Source organism: Idiotropiscis lumnitzeri, chromosome 11, assembly GCF_059441095.1.
Source record: "Idiotropiscis lumnitzeri isolate Australia: NSW breed Sydney's pygmy pipehorse chromosome 11, RoL_Ilum_1.0, whole genome shotgun sequence".
NCBI classification, from domain to species: Eukaryota; Metazoa; Chordata; class Actinopteri; order Syngnathiformes; family Syngnathidae; genus Idiotropiscis; species Idiotropiscis lumnitzeri.
This window is the reverse complement of record NC_142401.1, coordinates 12638546-12658124: the sequence shown is the minus strand read 5'-3', so window position 1 is coordinate 12658124 and position 19579 is coordinate 12638546. Positions and strand designations below refer to the sequence as shown.

The 19579-nt window shown below is 41.5% G+C and overlaps 3 protein-coding genes across 3 annotated transcripts; 1 reads left to right on the top strand and 2 right to left on the bottom strand.

Annotated features, from left to right (window-relative positions):
* Window positions 1-267: 267 nt before the first annotated feature.
* On the bottom strand, window positions 268-4424 carry kbtbd12 (kelch repeat and BTB (POZ) domain containing 12). The gene is made up of 6 exons (XM_088309653.1): window positions 4276-4424; window positions 2885-4027; window positions 2537-2807; window positions 2297-2447; window positions 2019-2216; window positions 268-435 (listed from the first exon to the last, which is right to left on the bottom strand). The coding sequence occupies exons 2-6, from the start codon at window positions 3955-3957 to the stop codon at window positions 269-271; spliced, it is 1860 nt and encodes a 619-aa protein (XP_088165779.1). The 5' UTR covers window positions 3958-4027; window positions 4276-4424; the 3' UTR covers window position 268.
* Window positions 4425-5830: 1406 nt separating this feature from the next.
* Window positions 5831-11880, top strand: slc26a6l1 (solute carrier family 26 member 6, like 1). Its single transcript, XM_088309089.1, has 19 exons — window positions 5831-6021; window positions 6119-6258; window positions 6332-6442; window positions 6505-6680; window positions 6759-6923; window positions 8072-8224; window positions 8533-8615; window positions 8721-8868; window positions 8962-9075; window positions 9202-9279; window positions 9361-9456; window positions 9535-9641; window positions 9810-9879; window positions 9966-10058; window positions 10405-10515; window positions 10644-11027; window positions 11422-11476; window positions 11555-11682; window positions 11790-11880. Exons 1-19 carry the CDS (start codon window positions 5888-5890, stop codon window positions 11814-11816), a joined length of 2373 nt encoding a protein of 790 aa, XP_088165215.1. The 5' UTR covers window positions 5831-5887; the 3' UTR covers window positions 11817-11880.
* A 210-nt stretch (window positions 11881-12090) lies between these two features.
* On the bottom strand, window positions 12091-18306 carry p4htmb (prolyl 4-hydroxylase, transmembrane b). Its single transcript, XM_088309090.1, has 9 exons — window positions 17600-18306; window positions 17393-17474; window positions 16287-16477; window positions 16098-16194; window positions 14992-15154; window positions 14642-14827; window positions 14391-14481; window positions 13183-13306; window positions 12091-12810 (listed from the first exon to the last, which is right to left on the bottom strand). The coding sequence occupies exons 1-9, from the start codon at window positions 17939-17941 to the stop codon at window positions 12608-12610; spliced, it is 1479 nt and encodes a 492-aa protein (XP_088165216.1). The 5' UTR covers window positions 17942-18306; the 3' UTR covers window positions 12091-12607.
* Window positions 18307-19579: the final 1273 nt, after the last annotated feature.

Sequence of the window (19579 nt, the reverse complement as noted above, 5' to 3'; positions counted from 1 at the left end):
GGTTAAGCAGTAGAAAATGGAAGAAGGGATAAAAGGATATTTCTATTCTTATAAAAAAAAATTTTTCTCTCATAAATAATTTTCTTAAAGCTTTTCATCTAAATATCTTTGAGAACATTTTCCGAGTAGCATATCCACCATGTTGCAGAAAGTGGGCGTCAATCTCATGCAGGCGTATTTATATATAATCTTCGAGTAGATCTTGAAGATGAAGCATAATTCAATTGAAATTTGCACTTCAACTCATTCAAAAAATCCAATCTTGATTTTACTGCGATAGATCTGCGGGTGGAGATATTAGTCCCCTTGGATTCATACTTGCCACTAAGCAAACGTCATAGTTGTCATGCATCAAAGCGCGTCGAGCAACAACCGTCCATCGGTTCTCCCAGACGTCTAGTTCCAAGATGTCTTTTGTAATATCATCATGACGATCTGAGAGTTACAAAATAGAAAAAATATCCATCATGTTACAACATTTTGCACCCGTTTTGTCAGGATCCGTGTCGGTCATGTCAGTGTTTTTGTCATTTTCTTCACCTTCCCGCCATGTGCTCTTTTGTTTATTTGGTCAGCTGAGTGGGGCGTTCCCTTCAGCACTCGTTCCCCACCAGCCACGCACCTGTTGCCCGTTAGCCTCACACACCTGATTCCCATCTGCTCCCCTAATGACTGGACTATTTTAACACCTCACTCCGACAACCCATTGTCGGTGCATTTCCCTTCATTCCCGAAATCGCTGCTCCGTTACGGACTGTCACGACTGCTCTCCGATCTCGTTCATGCTCTCGTTCATGCTCTCGTTCATGCTCTCGTTCATGCTCTCGTTCATGCTCTCGTTCATGCTCTCGTTCATGCTCTCGTTCATGCTCTCGTTCATGCTCTCGTTCATGCTCTCGTTCTCGTTCTCGTTCTCGTTCTCGTTCCCGCTCTCGTTCATGCCCCCCAGCTCTTGTCACCTGTCCCTGTCCCTTTTCATATCCCCGCTTAGTTCGTTCCCGTCTCGTTTTGTTCTTTGTCCTTGTTCCAGTTTAGTCACGTTTAGTTTGCCTTTGTTATTTTGCACCCTGCCATGTTGTTTGTCCTTGTTTGATCTATTCAATAAATTCCCTTTAAGTTACACCTTCCCCTGCTTCCTCGCATTTTGGGTCCTCCCCCCTCCTCGCCGACCGGCGAACCTGACACGTTTAGTGTGGGCAGTGTTTGAGAAAAGTTCCAGGACAGGTGTGCTGAAGAAATCTTTCCAATCCAAACTGCAAGTTTTCCCTTTTGAAAAAAATCCCTTGGGAGTCTAATGGCCTCTACACATTAATGATGTCGGCCGTCGTGGCCAACTGTCGCACCGACGTAGACACCAACTACTCCAGACCTAATGCGCATGCATAAGAATTAGTACCCCTCAATGCCATAAGCGGCGATAGTCAATGTGTAGCCTTTGACGGTGATGTCAAAAAATGACGGTCGTTCGTCAATTAGAGAGATTACTTTGTCTTTACGCCCTCCTGTCCAGCCAGCGATTATGTGCATAGAGATGTTTAAATGAGTAAAGTTCATTTAGTTCTTGAGCAATATCTTAAATGTTGAGTCTTTCCGCTTTTGTCACTTCTCGTTCTTTTCCTGATTCGCTAGCTAACAGCCGATCACAGTGCACATTTAACCCGACATCCCGACCCGATTCTACATGTTGAATCGGCCGAACATGACCCCCCCAACAACGCCTCTGACTTTAAAAGATTGCACGCTACACCAAACAGCTGGCGTGTACCGACTTCACGACAGCCGACATCGGATTGGTGCAGAGGCCTTAAGACACAATGTTTTTCTCGCCTTGTTGTTATGGTGAAGCAGCCCTAGTTGTCCTGTCACAACTGTCGACTCTTCTCTCACACCGAATGAAGCAAATGCCATAAGATCGTCTGGCCCACATTGAAGGACAAAACCCTTTAGTCGTTAAGGTTTGAAATCTATCTTTTGTGACACCAGTCCTGGAACTGTGTAGCCATAGAATGCAATCTTACCTGCTCCTTTGTAGTACCCGCACACATAAATCTTTCCTCCCACCACACCAGCATTTGAGGCATTAGTGCGCAATGAGAGTTGAGAACATGGTAGAGGAGGGCCGTCCCTCCAATAATCCCCATCTGGGTTGTAGATCTCCACAGCATCAAGACAGTGCCTTGACTGCCCTCGGTCCACACCCTCGCAGCCAATGCCGCCTACAAAAGCAACATCACAATTGAGTCTTTCTGAAAGAACCATTCATTTGCTCCACTTCACTGTCCTCTCATAATCTTACCCATTACAAAAATTTCCCCGTTGAGTGCGACAGCACTACATCTGTATTTTGAATACTTCATTGGACCCAACTCTGTCCACTTATTTCTATTTGGATCATACTCAAGAAGGCGGTTGCTCAGGCGGTCTGGCTCGTCATCCATTCGGTATGACTGCTTGGTCAAGAGAGGGCATGACAAAGCAGAATTGGTGCTTTGGATTGTTTCTGGCATGATTGACTTTTACACATGATTTGGTTTACCTGTGGGGTTCTACCACCAATGACATAGAGGCGATCCTTCAGCCTGACGACGCTGTGATAAGCCAGTGGCATTGGTAGAGGTGCTGCATTGCGCCAGGGTCCTCCCTGGAGAGACCATCGCTCCACACAGTTCGTGATGATGAGCTGGTTCTTCAGCTTCATCAGCCCACCAATCAGGTACAAGGTATCACCCAAGGAGCCTAAGCCATAAGAATCTCTGTACTCTGCTGATGTCAGGCATTCCCAACTGCCTTGGGCTTCGATTTTGTACCTGGCAAAGCAAATGACAATAAGTGCCAATCATTGTTGCTTTGTTATTGCGTTACAAAACCTTTTTTTCCGTCTCACCTGTAAAGCTCTACATCCATTTCCTTTTGTCGAGACATCCTGCGGGCACCAGCCTCTCCTGACACAATAATGTTATTGTCGTCAGTTACGACTCCTGCACATACATACCCTAGAGCCTCTCCGTATCGAGGTGAAGTGATGTAGTAAGTTCGACCCGTCGAAGGGGCGTAACAAAAGCTGCGTTCGCTGTAGTTGCCATATCTTGACCGGATCCCACCGCTGTCATTACCGACACAGAGCAACAAATCTGTGGTTTCCATCCCATACCGCAACTTTAGCTTGCGCGGTACAGCGGAGGGATGCATCTCGACAATGTCCAAAGCTTGCCTCATTATCTCTAGACATTCAGCATCAGCCAGCAAGACTGTATTCCTCTTCATTGTCTCTTTTAAATAGTCCGGGTTAATCAAGGGGAGGCGGACTTTCCTGAGAAGCTCAGGGAGGTGTTTGCTCCGTACTTCTCCTTCCATCAGAAAGTTTTGATTGGCCCAGCGAAGAACCACATCTAAAATGGTTTCTTCTCTTGAAATATTGAGGTCATCTGAACTGATCAACTTCCCTAGTTGATGGGCCTCCAGATCTAAAACCTCTTCGTTCTGGCACACCTGGTTGAAATGCTGCCTCAGGAAGCGCTGAGCATGATCGGCAAGTTCCTCCGCACCGAGATCTCTGGCAAAGTAAAAGACACCGAGGCAGTTGGAGGCATCCATGTTCTCAGTCATGTGCTGCTGACATTGAGTGAAGACTTCATCCATCTGCAGGAGAAAAGCCGCAATCGAGATCCCTTGCACGTTGGTGTTGGTGAGCGGAAGGTCTGAGCTGTACATGTAGTTCAGGAGGAGCGCTAAGCTGTCTGCTGGGGTGTCTCGCAGGAATATTTCTCTATTGTTGCACTCTCGGAGGCCGCAGGTAAACATTACGCGAAAGTAGGGGCTGAAGGCAGACAGGACAAGGCGGTGACAGGGAAAGCTTCTGCCCTCAGCAACCAGCACGACATCTGTCAGGTGCTCTGTCTCCCTCATCTTCCTTAACTGCTCGAGCAGAACCTGCCCATGTTTGGCTGTGAAATCCATTTTTTGCTTCAAGGTTGAATTGTGAAAAATATATGGACATGTAATTACGGTGTCTAGCCAGGGGCTTTCCCTGTAACAGACAGAGAGGGATAATATCATAATCATTTTTTTACTGTCCAGTTTTTTACCGTCTAAGTTATGACTTAGACATTCTCATGACTCATAATAATATCATTTCAGCAGTAATACTACAATAACACTTTTGATTCACAAAACATTTCAGTTGGCAGATCAGAATGTTATTAACTGGATTAGCGAACATGCATGTCGACTTTATGGATCTGTTTGCGTAGCAAGTGAAAAGAAATAAAGCCTTACCAAATTCATCAGCTTCCCTTGCCGCCTGCCATCTCAGTAGAACATTAAATATCTTCTCACTTTTTGTTTTTTGTTATCGGACAACATGTGTTAATGCCATCCTCCGACAGAGGGTCTGAGTCACTGCAGGAGGCAAAGATATGTACCCCCTCCACTGCCTTGGGCCTCTGAGCTACCGACCCTAAAATAGACGGTGTTTTGCTGGCCTACATATTTTGAAGTGTTAAAGTTTGGTTAGTCAGGGTAGATTGACGATGTCAAGCTTCAAGTGCTCTGTAAATGAACACATTATATGAAATTTTTAGAAATTTTTCCAAAAATTCCCACCATGGGGGCTTCCATTTTTCATGTTTCTATCTTTTTCACATTTTTCACCATTTCACCTTTTTCACCCCCTAAAACCCCATTCATTTCCAATGGGGCATTCAACATTGCACCAATGCATCCACTTAGGATATTAAATCCATTCAAGACATTCATCCAGGCTTCTATAAAGAGGGTTGGGTCAGTGGATTAGCAGCTGCCTCCATACTTGGAGGTTCTCGGTTCGATTCCCGGTCGGTTGAATATTTTCCACGATCATTCAACATCCTTCCACCTTCCATTAATCACTGCCTTTCCCCATTTTCATTCAATGTCATTCACTATAATTCAACATTATTCAATATTTTTCGACATTATTCAATATTTTTCAACATTATTCAATATTTTTTCTCTTTCATTCATGATGATTCAATAGAATTCACTATTATTCACTGTCATTCAAATCATTCAATTTCATTCACTATGATTCAAATTCATTCAACCTCATTCAATATTTCAGTGTCATTAAAAATCATTCAATGTCATTCAGTCTCATTCAAAATCATTCCACAAAATAAATTCAAGTGAATCATTGGTTCAAACTTGGAGTTTGTTTGCCTGATCACATGCACTCAGCTTTGGAATGACTGCAAGGAAAAGCTCACGACTCGGATTCAAATTTCATGGTTGCATTCTATTAAAAGCCCAGTACATTGTATTACACGCATGGGTACCAAAACAATCCTGAGCACATTATATATATTTTTTAACTTTTAGAAATGAATAAAATGGAGAAACTCACGTTACCTTTTGACATTTAATTTTTCAACCTCTATGCACATAAGGCAATTGAAAACAAATTCTCTTTTGCAAGACAGACCCAAAGTAAAACCAACTTATAACGAGTAACTGTAACACTGCCCTGTACAAATAATTTACCATTGTGGTTTAAACTTGAACATCCCATTACACGGTTCATTAGCCACACTTTTGCTTCTGAATGGAAAAGGAGCAGGATACAAATTTGCAAACAAACATTAAAACTTCCCATCAGTTAATATTTTCTACTTACCAAACAGAATCACATCCTCTGTTTATTACGTCAGCGTGAAATCGAGTCTATTAATTGCCGTTCTTCCAACAACATCCTGGCCAGAGTTAACCATTAGGCAACCCGGCGTGCATATACAAATAAAGACGAAACGCACTTTCAGATTTACATTTGACACTTCAGGTGTAATTAAGTGGCTTTGGAGTTGTTTTACAATATCCTATTGTCAATAAGACATCTTCACACATTTAAGGCCAAATGGACTCAAGAAACAGATATCGGAAATATAGAATTGAAAGGGAAGTGCTGGATGAGCAGAGACTTGAAGAATTAGCACAAAGAAAACCATATGCAGACACATCTGTAATTAACCAGTTGAAAGATTCCATCAGGTAAGACAATTTCATCAATGTACTCTTCAATTCATCATAATGTGTTTGTCAAATGTGCTTCGATACTTCATCAGTTTGATAAAAATATAAATTGCAGGTGTACCGTCCCCAAAGTCAAACATGGTGTTCTGAGCACTTTTCCTGTGTTATACTGGCTGCCCAAATACTCGGTCTGGGACAATGCCGTGCCTGATCTCATCGCTGGCGTTAGTGTTGGAATAATGCACCTGCCACAAGGTTCCATATTAGTTCATCATTTTTTACGCAAACTGTGTTCTTCATTTGACTGCTATAAAACATTTGACCCCAGGTATGGCGTATGCATTATTGGCCTCGCTACCTCCTGTATTTGGCCTCTACACTTCTCTCTATCCAGCATTAATGTACTTCTTTTTGGGAACGTCGCGTCATATTTCAATCGGTGAGTAGAAAACATGCTCAAATGGTCGGTACGGCTTGAAGAAGCACCTTGTTGCTATGCAGGTACATTTGCTGTGCTGAGCATCATGGTGGGCAGTGTTACTGAGAGACTTGCTCCAGATGTCGCTTTCCTGAAACTGAACGGGACCAATGTCACAACCGAGGTGGACATAGCTGCTCGGGATTCGTACAGGGTGCAGGTGGCTGCTGCTACCACTGTTCTGGGAGGAGTCATTCAGGTGTGAAAAACAGAATGGAAAATTTATGCACAAACCCCTCACATATACTGTACATTGATATTGTTTTTTTGTGCTCAGGTTGCGCTGGGTTTGGTCAAATTTGGTTTTGTGGGAACGTACTTGTCGGAACCTCTTGTGCGTGCATACACATCAGCCGCTGCACTCCATGCTGTTGTGGCACAACTGAAGTACATCTTTGGCGTGTCACCAGCACGCTTCAATGGACCGTTGTCACTGGTGTATGTAAGTTAGACGCACTCTGCATCTCCATTAGAAATACTAACTATGATCACCGATCATGAAGAAAAAGTGTATGAATGAGTCAGACCTCCCCATTTAACCCCAAAAGTTCGTTTTCCTAAACTGAATCCAAATCCAATGAATGCTCATCTTTTGGAAGTATATATATTGGTCAAGCTCGACACTTTGAAAAAAAAAACTACAAGGAGACATTATACATTTAAATAGCGTAAATCAGTTAGAGAAGCATGCCAAGAAATTGATTTGAGCACCTGAGAGGTTGTACTCAATGATAATTTGTATGTTACATACAAATGCTATATCTGTTTTTGCCGTCCTGTTGCTACATCACGTAACAGTTTTTTATTTATTTTTTAAACAATTTACGTAATGTTTTTGTCTGATCCATTACTCTGGCTTTCTCTCCGTAATAATGTTTAATTGTTTTTGAATTTGTTTATTCAGAGCATTTATAGACCTTGTAAAAAAATTACCGTACTCTAATTTGGATGTAATATAGATTATTAGGGCTGTCAAAATGAAAACGTTAACTCAGGTGATTAATCCCAAATTTTTAACTCAGTTTGATTTTCTTCAAAAATAATTTGCATACTTTGCAAATATTGTGCCTTAATAGCTGTACATCTTCTCAGAACCAAACACCATGTTCAAGTTACCACTGGGCCTTGCAAACCAACACTGCTGGATGTGTCGCTTGCGGGCATTTTGAGAAATGTTTCGAAGAAAAATGCCTGTAAAGATGTCTCGATTGAGAGCATATTTAAGAATCAAAGAAAGCTATTAGAACAGTCTTTGAATTGAATATACTTCATATTTGGTGATTTTGCATCAATTCCAAGATATTATTCAAGTAAATATCTGTTATAAGCGTCGCAAAAAATAGTAATTAAAAAATGTGATTAATCGCAATTAATCATGGCTTTTTTGTGATTAATTAGTTTAAAAAATTAATCACTTGACAGCACTAAAATATATATATTTTAAATAAAATATACCAGCTTTATCATCTCCTGCATGATATTGTATATTCAGCGTCAATATTAAAATAACTAAATAATTAACTTGTGTGTTACTCTGTGTATTGTCTTCTAATATGGAGTAACATTTCTCTCTCTCTTTTTAATAATCAGACTCTCAAGGATATTTGCCTCTTGCTGCCGCAGACGCATCTCCCCACCCTCATTGTCAGCCTGGTATCCCTGTTGTTGCTGACTGCGGCAAAGGAGCTCAACTCCTTCTTGAGCCCAAGGCTGCCAGTTCCCATCCCAGTGGAGCTCATCACAGTCAGTTGACACGAGGACACACTTTCTGGGGTGTTCATGTTGGCACATCAGCGGTTTACGCTGGCTCTGATGGCGAAGCCTTCAAAAGGCAGCGGAAACATGCAGAGTCAGCGGAAGAGATGTGGGCATCTACATTAGTGCACTTCACAGCAAAAAAGGCTTTCGACAACTCATAATTAACTAATTTTTTGGAATATGTTTCACTGGGTTTGAATTAGTTATGCGTAAGAATTCTGCTGTGCACTGTAATTTAATTTTTTTTTCCCAGAGTGCTAATATTAATATCAAAACCTTCTCTGTGATTGCAGATCATGACTGCAACTCTGATATCAAACTATGGTCACTTAAACAAAAATTACACTATTCCGGTTGTTGGAGAAATCCCGAGTGGGTAAGCAACTTTATTTCAGGTTTTTTTGTTGTTGTTTTTTTTTCTTGTCATGATCTCTTGGTTTATAACGGACTCACTTCTTTCACATTTTCTTCTGCTCCCCAGTTTAAGTTCCCCAAATGCACCAGACGCAAGCATTTTTAGTGAAGTTATTGGCGATGCCTTCGCACTGGCTCTTGTAGCCTATGCCATATCGATTTCTCTTGGGAAAACATTTGCACTGAAACATGGCTACAAAGTGGACAGTAATCAGGTTAAATGGACTCTTAACAAATGTTTGGTGAATTATTTTATATTGGCAGCCACTCAGCTTCTTATTGTGATTTTGGACTCTACTCTGTTACAGGAGCTGGTGGCTCTGGGTCTCAGCAATTTGGTTGGTGGTTTCTTCCACTGTTATGCTGTATGTGCATCCATGTCTCGAAGTCTCATTCAGGAGAGCACAGGTGGCAAAACACAAGTGAGTATAGAAACACGAACTTTGTTGTACCATCATACCTTTTTTTCTGAGATGCCATATGTGCTTAAGTTAAATTCTCTGTATGTTGCACACAAATATCAATCATGTTTCCTTGTGCTCTTGCAGATGGCTGGAATTGCATCAGCTGTAATTGTCTTGGTGACAATCCTGAAACTTGGTCCACTTTTCCAGGAACTGCCTAAGGTTTCCGACACTACAAATTAATTTTTATTCTAGTCCTTTCAAAATTCTTTGACTAGAGTTCTGAATTTGTCCATGTTTTAGGCAGTTCTGGCATGTATCGTCTTTGTGAATTTGAAGGGTATGTTCAAACAATACTCAGACATTGTTATTCTCTGGAGGAGCAACAAGACTGATTTGGTGAGGGGGCAACAACGGTTGGACCGAATTGACTGTGATGTTGTGGCAATTTGCTGACCAGTACATTGTGTCCCTCAGGTGTTGTGGTTGGTCACCTGGGTGTCCACTCTGCTCTTCAATTTGGATCTGGGCCTTGCAGCTAGCATTATGTTTGCGCTCCTTACTGTTATCTTCAGGACGCAGCTGTAAGACTTTGGAAATTGTTACTTGGAATGCAGAGAACAACTACAGTCACTTAGACAATATACGCATGATCTCTTCCGGCACTTCTGCACTCCTGATGTGGCCTTTGAATGTATGTTCTCGGTGCACCCAAATCTTCTCGTAGTCATTCCTGTTTTTATCATTTTTAGACCAACATACTCTCTTCTGGGAAATGTTGAAGGTTCTGAACTGTATGTGGATATAGAGATTCACAAAGAGGTTGAACAGACACACACACAAAAAAAATGAAAGTCTCGCTGTACCCACATTGAAATATGTACGTAATTCATGTTTCTGTTTTGCAGGCAAGAGCAATTCCGGGTATTACAATATTCCGCTCTTCTGCTACAGTATATTTTGCTAATGCCGAGCTCTACCTAGAGGCACTAAAAGAAAAGGTTTGCACTTTTTTATTGCTAGTCTTGACTCACTACAGACTTCTTCGACACTAGAGGGAATAATGTAATATGCTTAGTATAACTGGCGGAGCTAGGAGCGGGCGCAGGGGCATAGCCCCTTAAAATATGCGCTCCCAGGTGCCAGGCCAGAAAATTGACTTGTGGATATTTTTTTAATGTATGTATGTATGTATTTATTATTATTATTATTTATTTATTTTTTAATAATGCTTATCAACATTTTCTAAATAATTTGGGGGATTTTGCGGGAAAAAAATTGTAGCTCTGCCAGTGCTTAGTATTACTAGCATTTATTTCTCAATTTTTTTCTTTCTTGTATTTTCAGAGTGGACTTGATATCAATAAGATGATTATCTATAAGCAGAGATTGGAAGCCAAAGAAAAACGCAGACAAAAGCAAGAAGAGAGACGGGCTAAAAGACAAGCCAAGCGTGAGGTAATTTTGTTTGAATGTAATTAGTATACGGAACGGCTCCAGCACAGGAAATATTACACTTATAAAATAAATTGCAAAACTTTATCTAACATAACGTATTTTCCACTCCTTATATGTTTGCTGACCAGGCAGCAATGTTCTCTGTGGAGAAAGAGGCCAAAACCTGGAGAGACACAAGCATAGGGAGGAAGGGCGCAGAAAACGATGAAGAGACCTGGGCCGACAGGGAAAATGGTACCATCTTTGTGAAACCCAATACAACAGATGGTCAGTGTAGATGGGAGCACTTAAAGGGAGAAGATCCAGACAGCACCAGTTTAGGATGGATGCCTGAGCAAATGGATGGAGATGCCACCAGTCTGTGTTCCAGCAGTGAAGACACCCGGAGTCGTAATGTGGGGCGTATCTCTCTTGGGGCTCTGGGCAAATGGACCTGGGACATCCACTCCATTATTCTGGACTTCTCCACAGCTAACTTCGTTGACACAGTGGCTGTGAAGACCATGAAAAATGTAGGTTTGAAGGAAAAAAATGCAACTCATCCTAAGAAATGGTAAATAAAGGCTTCGTGGTGGTCTTGATACACTAGATGCACATATGTTTTGAAACATATGCTTTTCCTTAGCAGTATGACTGTTCCCAAGTGCACAAAAAAATTGTCCATGAAGCAATGCTCTGCCTCTTCTGTGTAGAGTTTTCATGTTCTCCCCATGCCTACTCTAAACTGTCCCTGGCTGTGATTGTGAGCGTGTCTTTGTGTGCCCTGCGATTGGCTGCCCGAAGTTAGCTGGGATAGGCTCTAGCCCCCCCGCGACCCTTGTGAGGAGAAACGATTCAGATAATAAATGGATGTATTTTCAACTATCTAGACGTCATCACTTATACAGGTCTAATATCCGTTGACAGATTTTCCAAGACTTCAGTGAGATTGATATTGATGTTTACTTGGCAGGTTGTCAGGGTAAGTGGAACACATATCACTAATAGCACTTGAATCCACCGTACTTCCACTGTACTTGTCAACTGCTCTTCTCTTCAGCTTCTGTGGTCCAACACCTGGAGCTTGGCCACTTCTTCTCTGAGTGGATAACAAAGAGGCATCTATTTGCTTCGGTCCACGATGCCGTGCTCTACTGTCTGGACCATCGTGGAAATGTGTCATCAATGGTGAGTGTGATCTGGCTAGGATTCTGTTGGGTGGAGAGTGACATTTGATGGCTTGTTATCCAGGAACAATGTCGAACCAAATGAGCTGATGTGAGCTCTCGTTCTAGGCTATGAGCAGCAACACCAAGCTTTAGGAACCTGAGCCAATCAGGACATCCTCGACAAAAAAGGTGGGAAGGACCATCCAACAACTCATAGAACACACCGTTTATATTTAGTCTGTTAGTTTATTGCGGTAAACTTTAGGTTGGTGTAATTTCTTTATAAATGATGTCATTGTTACACTGCAAGTGCTTCAGCTCAGGCATTAATGTGGCTCACTCACTCACTCTAGTGGTCGATTATTATTGGGACTTTCAGTGTCACATCGGATGTGATGTGGTGTACCAGTAAAACACAGACAGACACTGAGGCTTGATTTAATTTTATTACACATGGGAAATACATAAAGCAGTTTATTTTAAAAAAACAAAAGCAAAAAAACAAAACAATGACTAAAATAGAACAGCTGAACAATACCTTGTGTGTTACAATCAAAAATAAAGGATTCAGGGAACAAAGACAAGGCAACATGCGTTACACAGACTGTGTATATTTTTTGGTCCTGGTAGCAATAAATTATACTAAAATGTTTTCATTAGCAATCTCCGTCCAGTGCAATTTTATAGCAACAGCAAAACATGGAGGCTATAGCTATTTCATGCAATGGGATTTCACAGCTCCTTTGGATGACTCTTTAGTGCAACATTCCTAAAACGGGAAGTCTAACTATCTACACAGTCATTTATTCATAACAGGATAACGATATCAAGCAAAATTGGACAAAAGTGCCTTAGAAGTTGCATAAAACCACCGTGACCTCATTCCCTGAATACACCAAATGTGTTGTGTGCTGGACAGAGAGGGGCGGGGGCTGGATTCTGAGCTACAATTCTTGATGGATATCAGAATTCAATGTCAGATCTTCATCATCCTCATCCTCTGGCTGATGGGACACCAGCTGCTCATAGCGAGCCTGACGCTGGTAATCTGGATCAATATTGATCCATTTATTGGCGACCCACTTAGTGCCGTGGGTGACCACACAGCCTCCGTGCAGAGCATATTCATCTTGCTCTCCAACCCATCCTGCAGGGGAAAAATATATTACTTGTGATTTTTATTTATTGATTTTTTATTTGGCAATAAATTTGCTCCTCTTATGTAACTAAATAAGGCAACTGAAATGCCGCAGTGTGTGCAGTACCGCACAGTTGCAAATTCCAGCATTAATAATGACCATATTGTCAATGAATATTTTGCTGGCCGCAGCATTATTATATTTTTAAAAGGAGAATTAGACATCATTAGATGTTTTGAATGTACCTAAATGTGTAGCCAGACCTATTTTGTTGAAAATCAATCAAGGCACAGTTTGCAATATGAACATTTTGCGGCAAGGACATTTGTATGATATGGCTTAACATGGATTGTGCTGCAAATTATGAAGGGGCACTCTACCTCTTCCGTCAGAAAGGTAGTTGTACCAGAAAACAGCTTTCCCTTTGGTAGGTTTCACCCTTAGGTTACTTTTGTCGCAATTTCTCCTGGTGTCCATGAGATCGACATCATTCTGAATGAGAGACTTAAAAAAAACATGCTTAGCTATGAGGGACCCTGAGGGACAAGAATTCAAGATTGCCTCTCAAACACGTGATTGAAAGTCTCTCACATGCATGAAATGTTCTCATACACACTGTTGGAGGGCTCTCACAGCTTTGCGCGATCAGGATTTTGGATCCTCTCACCGTTCAGCGAGTTTTAAAAAAGATAACCAATCACATATCTGATCAGATGATGGACCAATCTATTACACCCTCCTGCTATGTTGTGGGTCAAATTGACCCGTTTGGAAAATATAGTAGAAAAAATGGATTGAACTCAGACTGCTGGCCTCTGTTTTTTATTTATGTTTTTTTTGTGCGAAGAATTTGTATTGAGTTATGTTAGATTTTTTGCTTATTAATATTATTATATCATTAGAGCAGGCCACATTGACCCATGAAAATTATTGGTGAAAGAGTTTGTTGATGGATGAACCTGGTACCTGGGACACGACACACCCACTCAAAAAACACCCCAAAATTCTTACAAAATATTGGAAATATTTTATAAAAATATCCAATTGTATTTGCTAAGAATTATTAGCGATAACATCTGAGGACATCCCTGCATTGCACAAAATTGGGTTTGCTGTAATGCCTTATTTTGCTGATCAATCGATGACGTCATGAATCAATCTGCAAATTCTGACATTACGACCGATTTCGCATTCATGCAAAATATGTCCACCCGATCCAGCCGATCAGATCTGCTTGCAACCTGCTAAACTGTTTTCACTTGTAAATCCTACTCACAGCTTAGAATCACTCTCAAACGCGCTACTGAAACATATTTCAGTATTTCAGTATGAGGTGGGAAACTATTTCACGATGCGTGCCATCAATTTGTGTTAGTCAAATAGTGTGCAAGAGCATTTCAGTAGTGTGTACGGGAGGTAAGGTCATCCGGAATTCGGTCCGTGACGGCCCCTCATAATTAGCCATGGTGACACTTTTCCCGAATCTCTGCCACATACATTCACTGACAAACAAGCAAGCTAACACAACACATGATTTCCTTTTACACGACTCTGCGTTCACATTAGCAGAGCTACAGACATTACGCACCACTTCATCAAAGGTCCTGTTGTCTGCCACAGGGAATGCGGTCTCCCCGCCCCCGTCAACAGAGTTCAGGTAGAAGAGAACAGTGATGTACCTGAGTGTGCAACACACAGGTTTTAAAAGAACACACACGTGGATGATTCAAAGAACACGTTTAGGAGACCAGTGCAGACCACACTTGTGGACTTATACAAATCAACATGGCACACACTTCTAATAATCATGACGGATGGACACGAGTCCAGAGGGCTCACCTGCAGGACGTCTCGAATGGGGTGGAGGCGTTGGCTGCGAGACGCGTGTGAGTACAGGCGGTTTCTGGGTAGAAGGGCCCGCTGTCGTGATGGGCGTGGTAGTGCCCGCCCTCCTCGTAGCGGACCACCTGCAGCGGCTCACTCAGGTCCACCAACGTAGTTGGCAGACGTGTGAGACGAGTCACCCTTGGACAGTCACATTTAAACGTTTTCTTTATTGGATCGAAAGATTGAAGACCTAAGTTTGATCAGAATGTGAATTGGTGCGACACAGCCGCTCACATTTTGTGACAAATTGGCGTTGTAGTACAATCGCAAGAGAAGAAGGTCATACCGCATTTCTTCCTCACCTCGTCTTAATATCCTGCAGGACCCGATGGGCTCCTTTTCCCTGGTATAGCCAAGTGTGCCTACTGTTCCTCACCAGCTGGCTCCTTTTAACCCCCTGTTGCAGCAAAAAACGCTGGAAGGCATCCGCACTCAGGAGCCTGAACTCTTCTAAACTCAGCAAGCCTACAACATATGAAATACACACCTCTGTTAAGACTTATATTCGGTACACTTGCTCAATGGAGTGAGATCAAATCTGAGGGCTGAAAAAAATGATGATAGTTCTCTGGTCTGATTGATATGTCATAAGTTTTAGTTCAACAATATCTTTGGTATTGTGGTTGTGGTGGTGTACAACATCACTGCATCATCATGAGCAATGCATTTTTGTCTTAATGTAAAACTTTGAATGCACACGTCCAACTGTTTGATGTGTTTGGACATTATGTACATCCAGAAATGTGATATTATTATATTTCTAACTATTAGTGAATAATGTATCATACAAAGGGTGTTAAAGACTTTTTAGTAAGTGCTATAGCTGGTTTGCAAATTGTACAAAATGGGGAGTGACTTAAAAAAAACTAAAAAACACTCTACATTTTACAAGACGAGTTTTTGAGTAAATGTTACGAGTTTATTAAAAAGTCCAGGGATCAAGCAGGGGATTTTTTTTAACACAGAAAATTGAATACAATAAATACATGAAATGTAGTTCATTACATTTAAAATAGTTAAACTTTCTTTTAAAAAACTGCATTGTCAAGGGTTATGGAATTAATTATGTCATCATATTTGAGATTATATTTCAAAATTTAGAAAGTGGGTGATGTAATGAATTTGTTCATGTTTGAATTGGCTTCTGATTGTTTTTTGCCTTGATTGACCAGTTGGTCTTTATCATCCATGTGTTTCCTCAGCCAAGGGAAATATTTTTTTTTCCCCATTATTATGTGACATGATTCATTTATTCAAAGTCAACTGACGCAGTCGGAGAGGCATGGCTCAGACGTGGAGTGGCCATCTCATAATCACTTCCTGCTGCATATATATTTATTGATACCATACCATTCAACTAAATGACATTTAGATGAACGGTTTTCAAATTCATTGACTAACATCTTACCATTCCCATCTTTGTCTGCGTTCAGCCCGGCATAGATCTCTTGCAAATTCTCCGGCGTGAGCCAAATACCGTCCCTCACTCGTGAATGAGTCAGTATCTGTCAAAGGCAGAAGAAAGGATGAGTTCACCAAGCCTGTATAAAGCCTCTCCGTAGTATATGTCGCATTCATGATCCACAGTGACATACACCTCATGGAGCTGCAGCTGACCGTCCTGATTGATATCGAGAAGGTTGAAGATCTCCTCTGGGCTGAGGTTGAGCTCCTTGGCAAGCTCCTCCTGGCCATCCTGCACCATCAACTGACTTTCCATTAGACCCTTGAGCTGTGCCAGTTGCATCACAATACGACACTCATCCTCTGACAGGAAACCAGGGATCTCTGCACAATTACACGCACAATTGTAGTTTCAAAGAAATTTGGTTGCCTCTTTGAATTATTAAACACACTGAAAATTAATCTCTCCTTCTCCAGGATTTTTTTTTTTTTATTCTTATACTCTCACAAAATCACAGGTGCTCAGGTAACGACCAATGACGGCTGGTCATGTGACGTTCACAAGCTGAGCCCAGATGTTGTTTTCAGTTGACAGCACACATGTGGCAAAATGGCCACCCACTGAAATGGATGAATACGGTCAGATATTGCTACTCAATTCGTATTACACAAACGCAATATTAATCAGAATGACGTGTAGACTAGTGGGGGACACATAGAACATATTATTGTAAAGAAAAGATTTGACTTGACTTCCCCTTTAAGGAATATTTTTTCAGAACGTTTAATTTGAACGTCAAATTCTGGGGAATTCAATTTTGAAGGTTCCACTGTGCAGAATTATTTATTATCTAACTAAAGATGCACTGGACCGTCTTTGCTCCAGGACAACTGACCCACTTAACAATTTACTCATGCATTGCTGCTTCTGTTCCTCCAACAGATGCAATTTATGTCATCTGTACTTCATTCAGGGAGCATTAAGACAAAATTGGGTCAGATGTTCACACAAAGCTTTATTTATAGGACAATTACATTGCACTTTTATTTATTCTTTTATGTATTTTTTCGCAGAAGAATATACATTTGGAATGTGCCCGGGCTTAATAAAGTTTTGGAATAAAGTAACCTAAACATCAGAGCCGCTTAACATGCAGTTCAGTTCTACACCTCTGCTAACTACAAACGCAATAATAAATATATTGTTGAATGAATACATGGAAGTGTCAAGCATAAACTTAGTTTTTTCTGAAGACATACATGATTGGCGCACCTTTTGAAATTTGAAAGATTGCTTACCAAATAGCAGCGGTTTCAGACTCAAAGTTTTCACTTCGTGGACTTTACCAGGCACCAATGACACCTTCTGCACATGTCCCACCTGGCAGACAAACGGTAATGATTATTGTATGTGCGTGTTTGTCTGGTGCAGTTATAATAATGCTATAGTGATGGAAATACTAAATTCTCGCGATGCATCTTGGCACTACAGCCCTGAGTACTCACTCGGATGCCCTCAATGCGTGGGAGAAAAATGTCACGCGGCAACTGTGCCTTCGATGGCGGACGCGGCGGCTGAGGGTTCTGCTTGTCGCGACTCGGAGCATCGCGAGAAGGACCCGGCCTGGCGTCCTCTTGTCCGCTACTGTAGTGCACGTAGAAGAGGAGGGCGATGACATTGATGATGTAGACGTGGAAGAACACCATCACCACCACGAAGTATGAGCGGGAGCACACACTGGTCTTCGGGCCGGGGAGGCGCTCTCCGGGCGGCCGGCCAAGCCGCGAGGGCGCGCTGCCGGACGCGGCGTTGCTGGTGGTGTCCTCCGCCCCCTTCTTGTCGGTCATCGCGGGACTCAGGGGGTGGTTAACGAGCCATCAGCTGCCAGGTCCATCTGACGGATTAAATTGACTTTTTGTTACATTAAAAATCCTTTACTGATCTGAAAACGAGAGATCATAGTTATCCCACTACTACCGCAGTCGGTTTGTTTACACTGCACCAATTCCCTTTGGCCGCGAGCGTAATGCGCATCCAGCACTGCGATGGTTGGATGATCCCTCCCTCCTCCGCCTCCCAAAACTGGTAGACGCGCCAGATCCAGAATCAACTAGTTGTCTATTAATACTTCAGGATACAAACCCAGTGGTCAGTGTGAATATATTTACATGGGCATTGCAGTGGTGAGTCTGCCTTGTGATGCAATGCTGACCCCTTGTGAACTGAAAAGATAACACTTGCTATTATTCTAGTTACATTCATAAATAATTAAATTACCACATAAAATTAACATTTTTTGCGGGATAAGTCCAAAGCTCGGCTATCAAAAGCGAAAAACAGCGCATAATTGCCCAAGCGCAAACTAAAAAGTTGCATACAGTAATTGTCTATAAATACCACAAGATGGCACCAAAGCACTACTCTTCTCGTATATGGTGCTTTCGCCTTGCCGCAAGATGGCCCCAAAGCATTTTTTATAATTTTAGAAAAATGGCTTTGGCGCCAACTAGTGGCACCTTCGGGGCATTATCCGAAGGAGCTAAAAAAATACACGTTTTTAAAGGGGCCCTGACATGATATTCTTTTGTGTTGAAAAATATGCATCCTCCCAGCCTCACCAAATACCCATGGTTGTGAGAAAAACGATACTTCCCTTGCATATGGCTGTTTGTATCAACATAGCTGAAACATCACTTCAAATTGTTTGTTCTAGTAGATCGGTTCATACGTCACTAACTCCGCCCTCACCAACAAACCTCGGAGGTACAGCAGCACTAAGGTGGGTGGGCGGGGGTGTAAACGAACGTAAATATTTTATTATTATACAATCGCTTAAAAAATTAGGAAAGTAAACAATATTGATTCAAAATTGTGTGTTTTAATGTTTGCATTGCATGATTTCCGTTTTTTTCCCCCATAATGCCACAGCATATGCGCATGCGGAAGTAAATACCCTGTGGCATTATGGGGAACAATCCCAAGTGGGGAAAAAAGACAATGCGACAAGACAATGCAGGCAATGATAAAACCATAAAAACATGAATAAACAATATTTACTTAACTTTCTAACATATTGGAATGTTTTCATTCAGCATTGTAGCCCATAATGACACAGGGTTGCGCAAGTCCATTCCCCGGACATTATGGGAAAAATGCTACATTGTCATGTCCATTTAAACAAATAACAGCAGGTAGGCTGAATTCAGGTATGGATGGAAAACACTGTTTTTAGCGGAACATATTTAGGTAAATTAGCATGACCTTATTAGATGCTGCCCATTAAAATGCTTTTATCATGATTTTTTTTTTCATATACAAGCTACATCCCTACACTCTCATTTCAAATAAACATTTGGCGATTTGACTAACACAATTTAATAAGTTGTGAAATTAGTTAGGTCTCTGATAGTTTATGAAAATCATTAAAATTATGGTAATTTAATGGTTACGCTAAGTGTCATCAATTGAACTTCTTATAGTTTGAT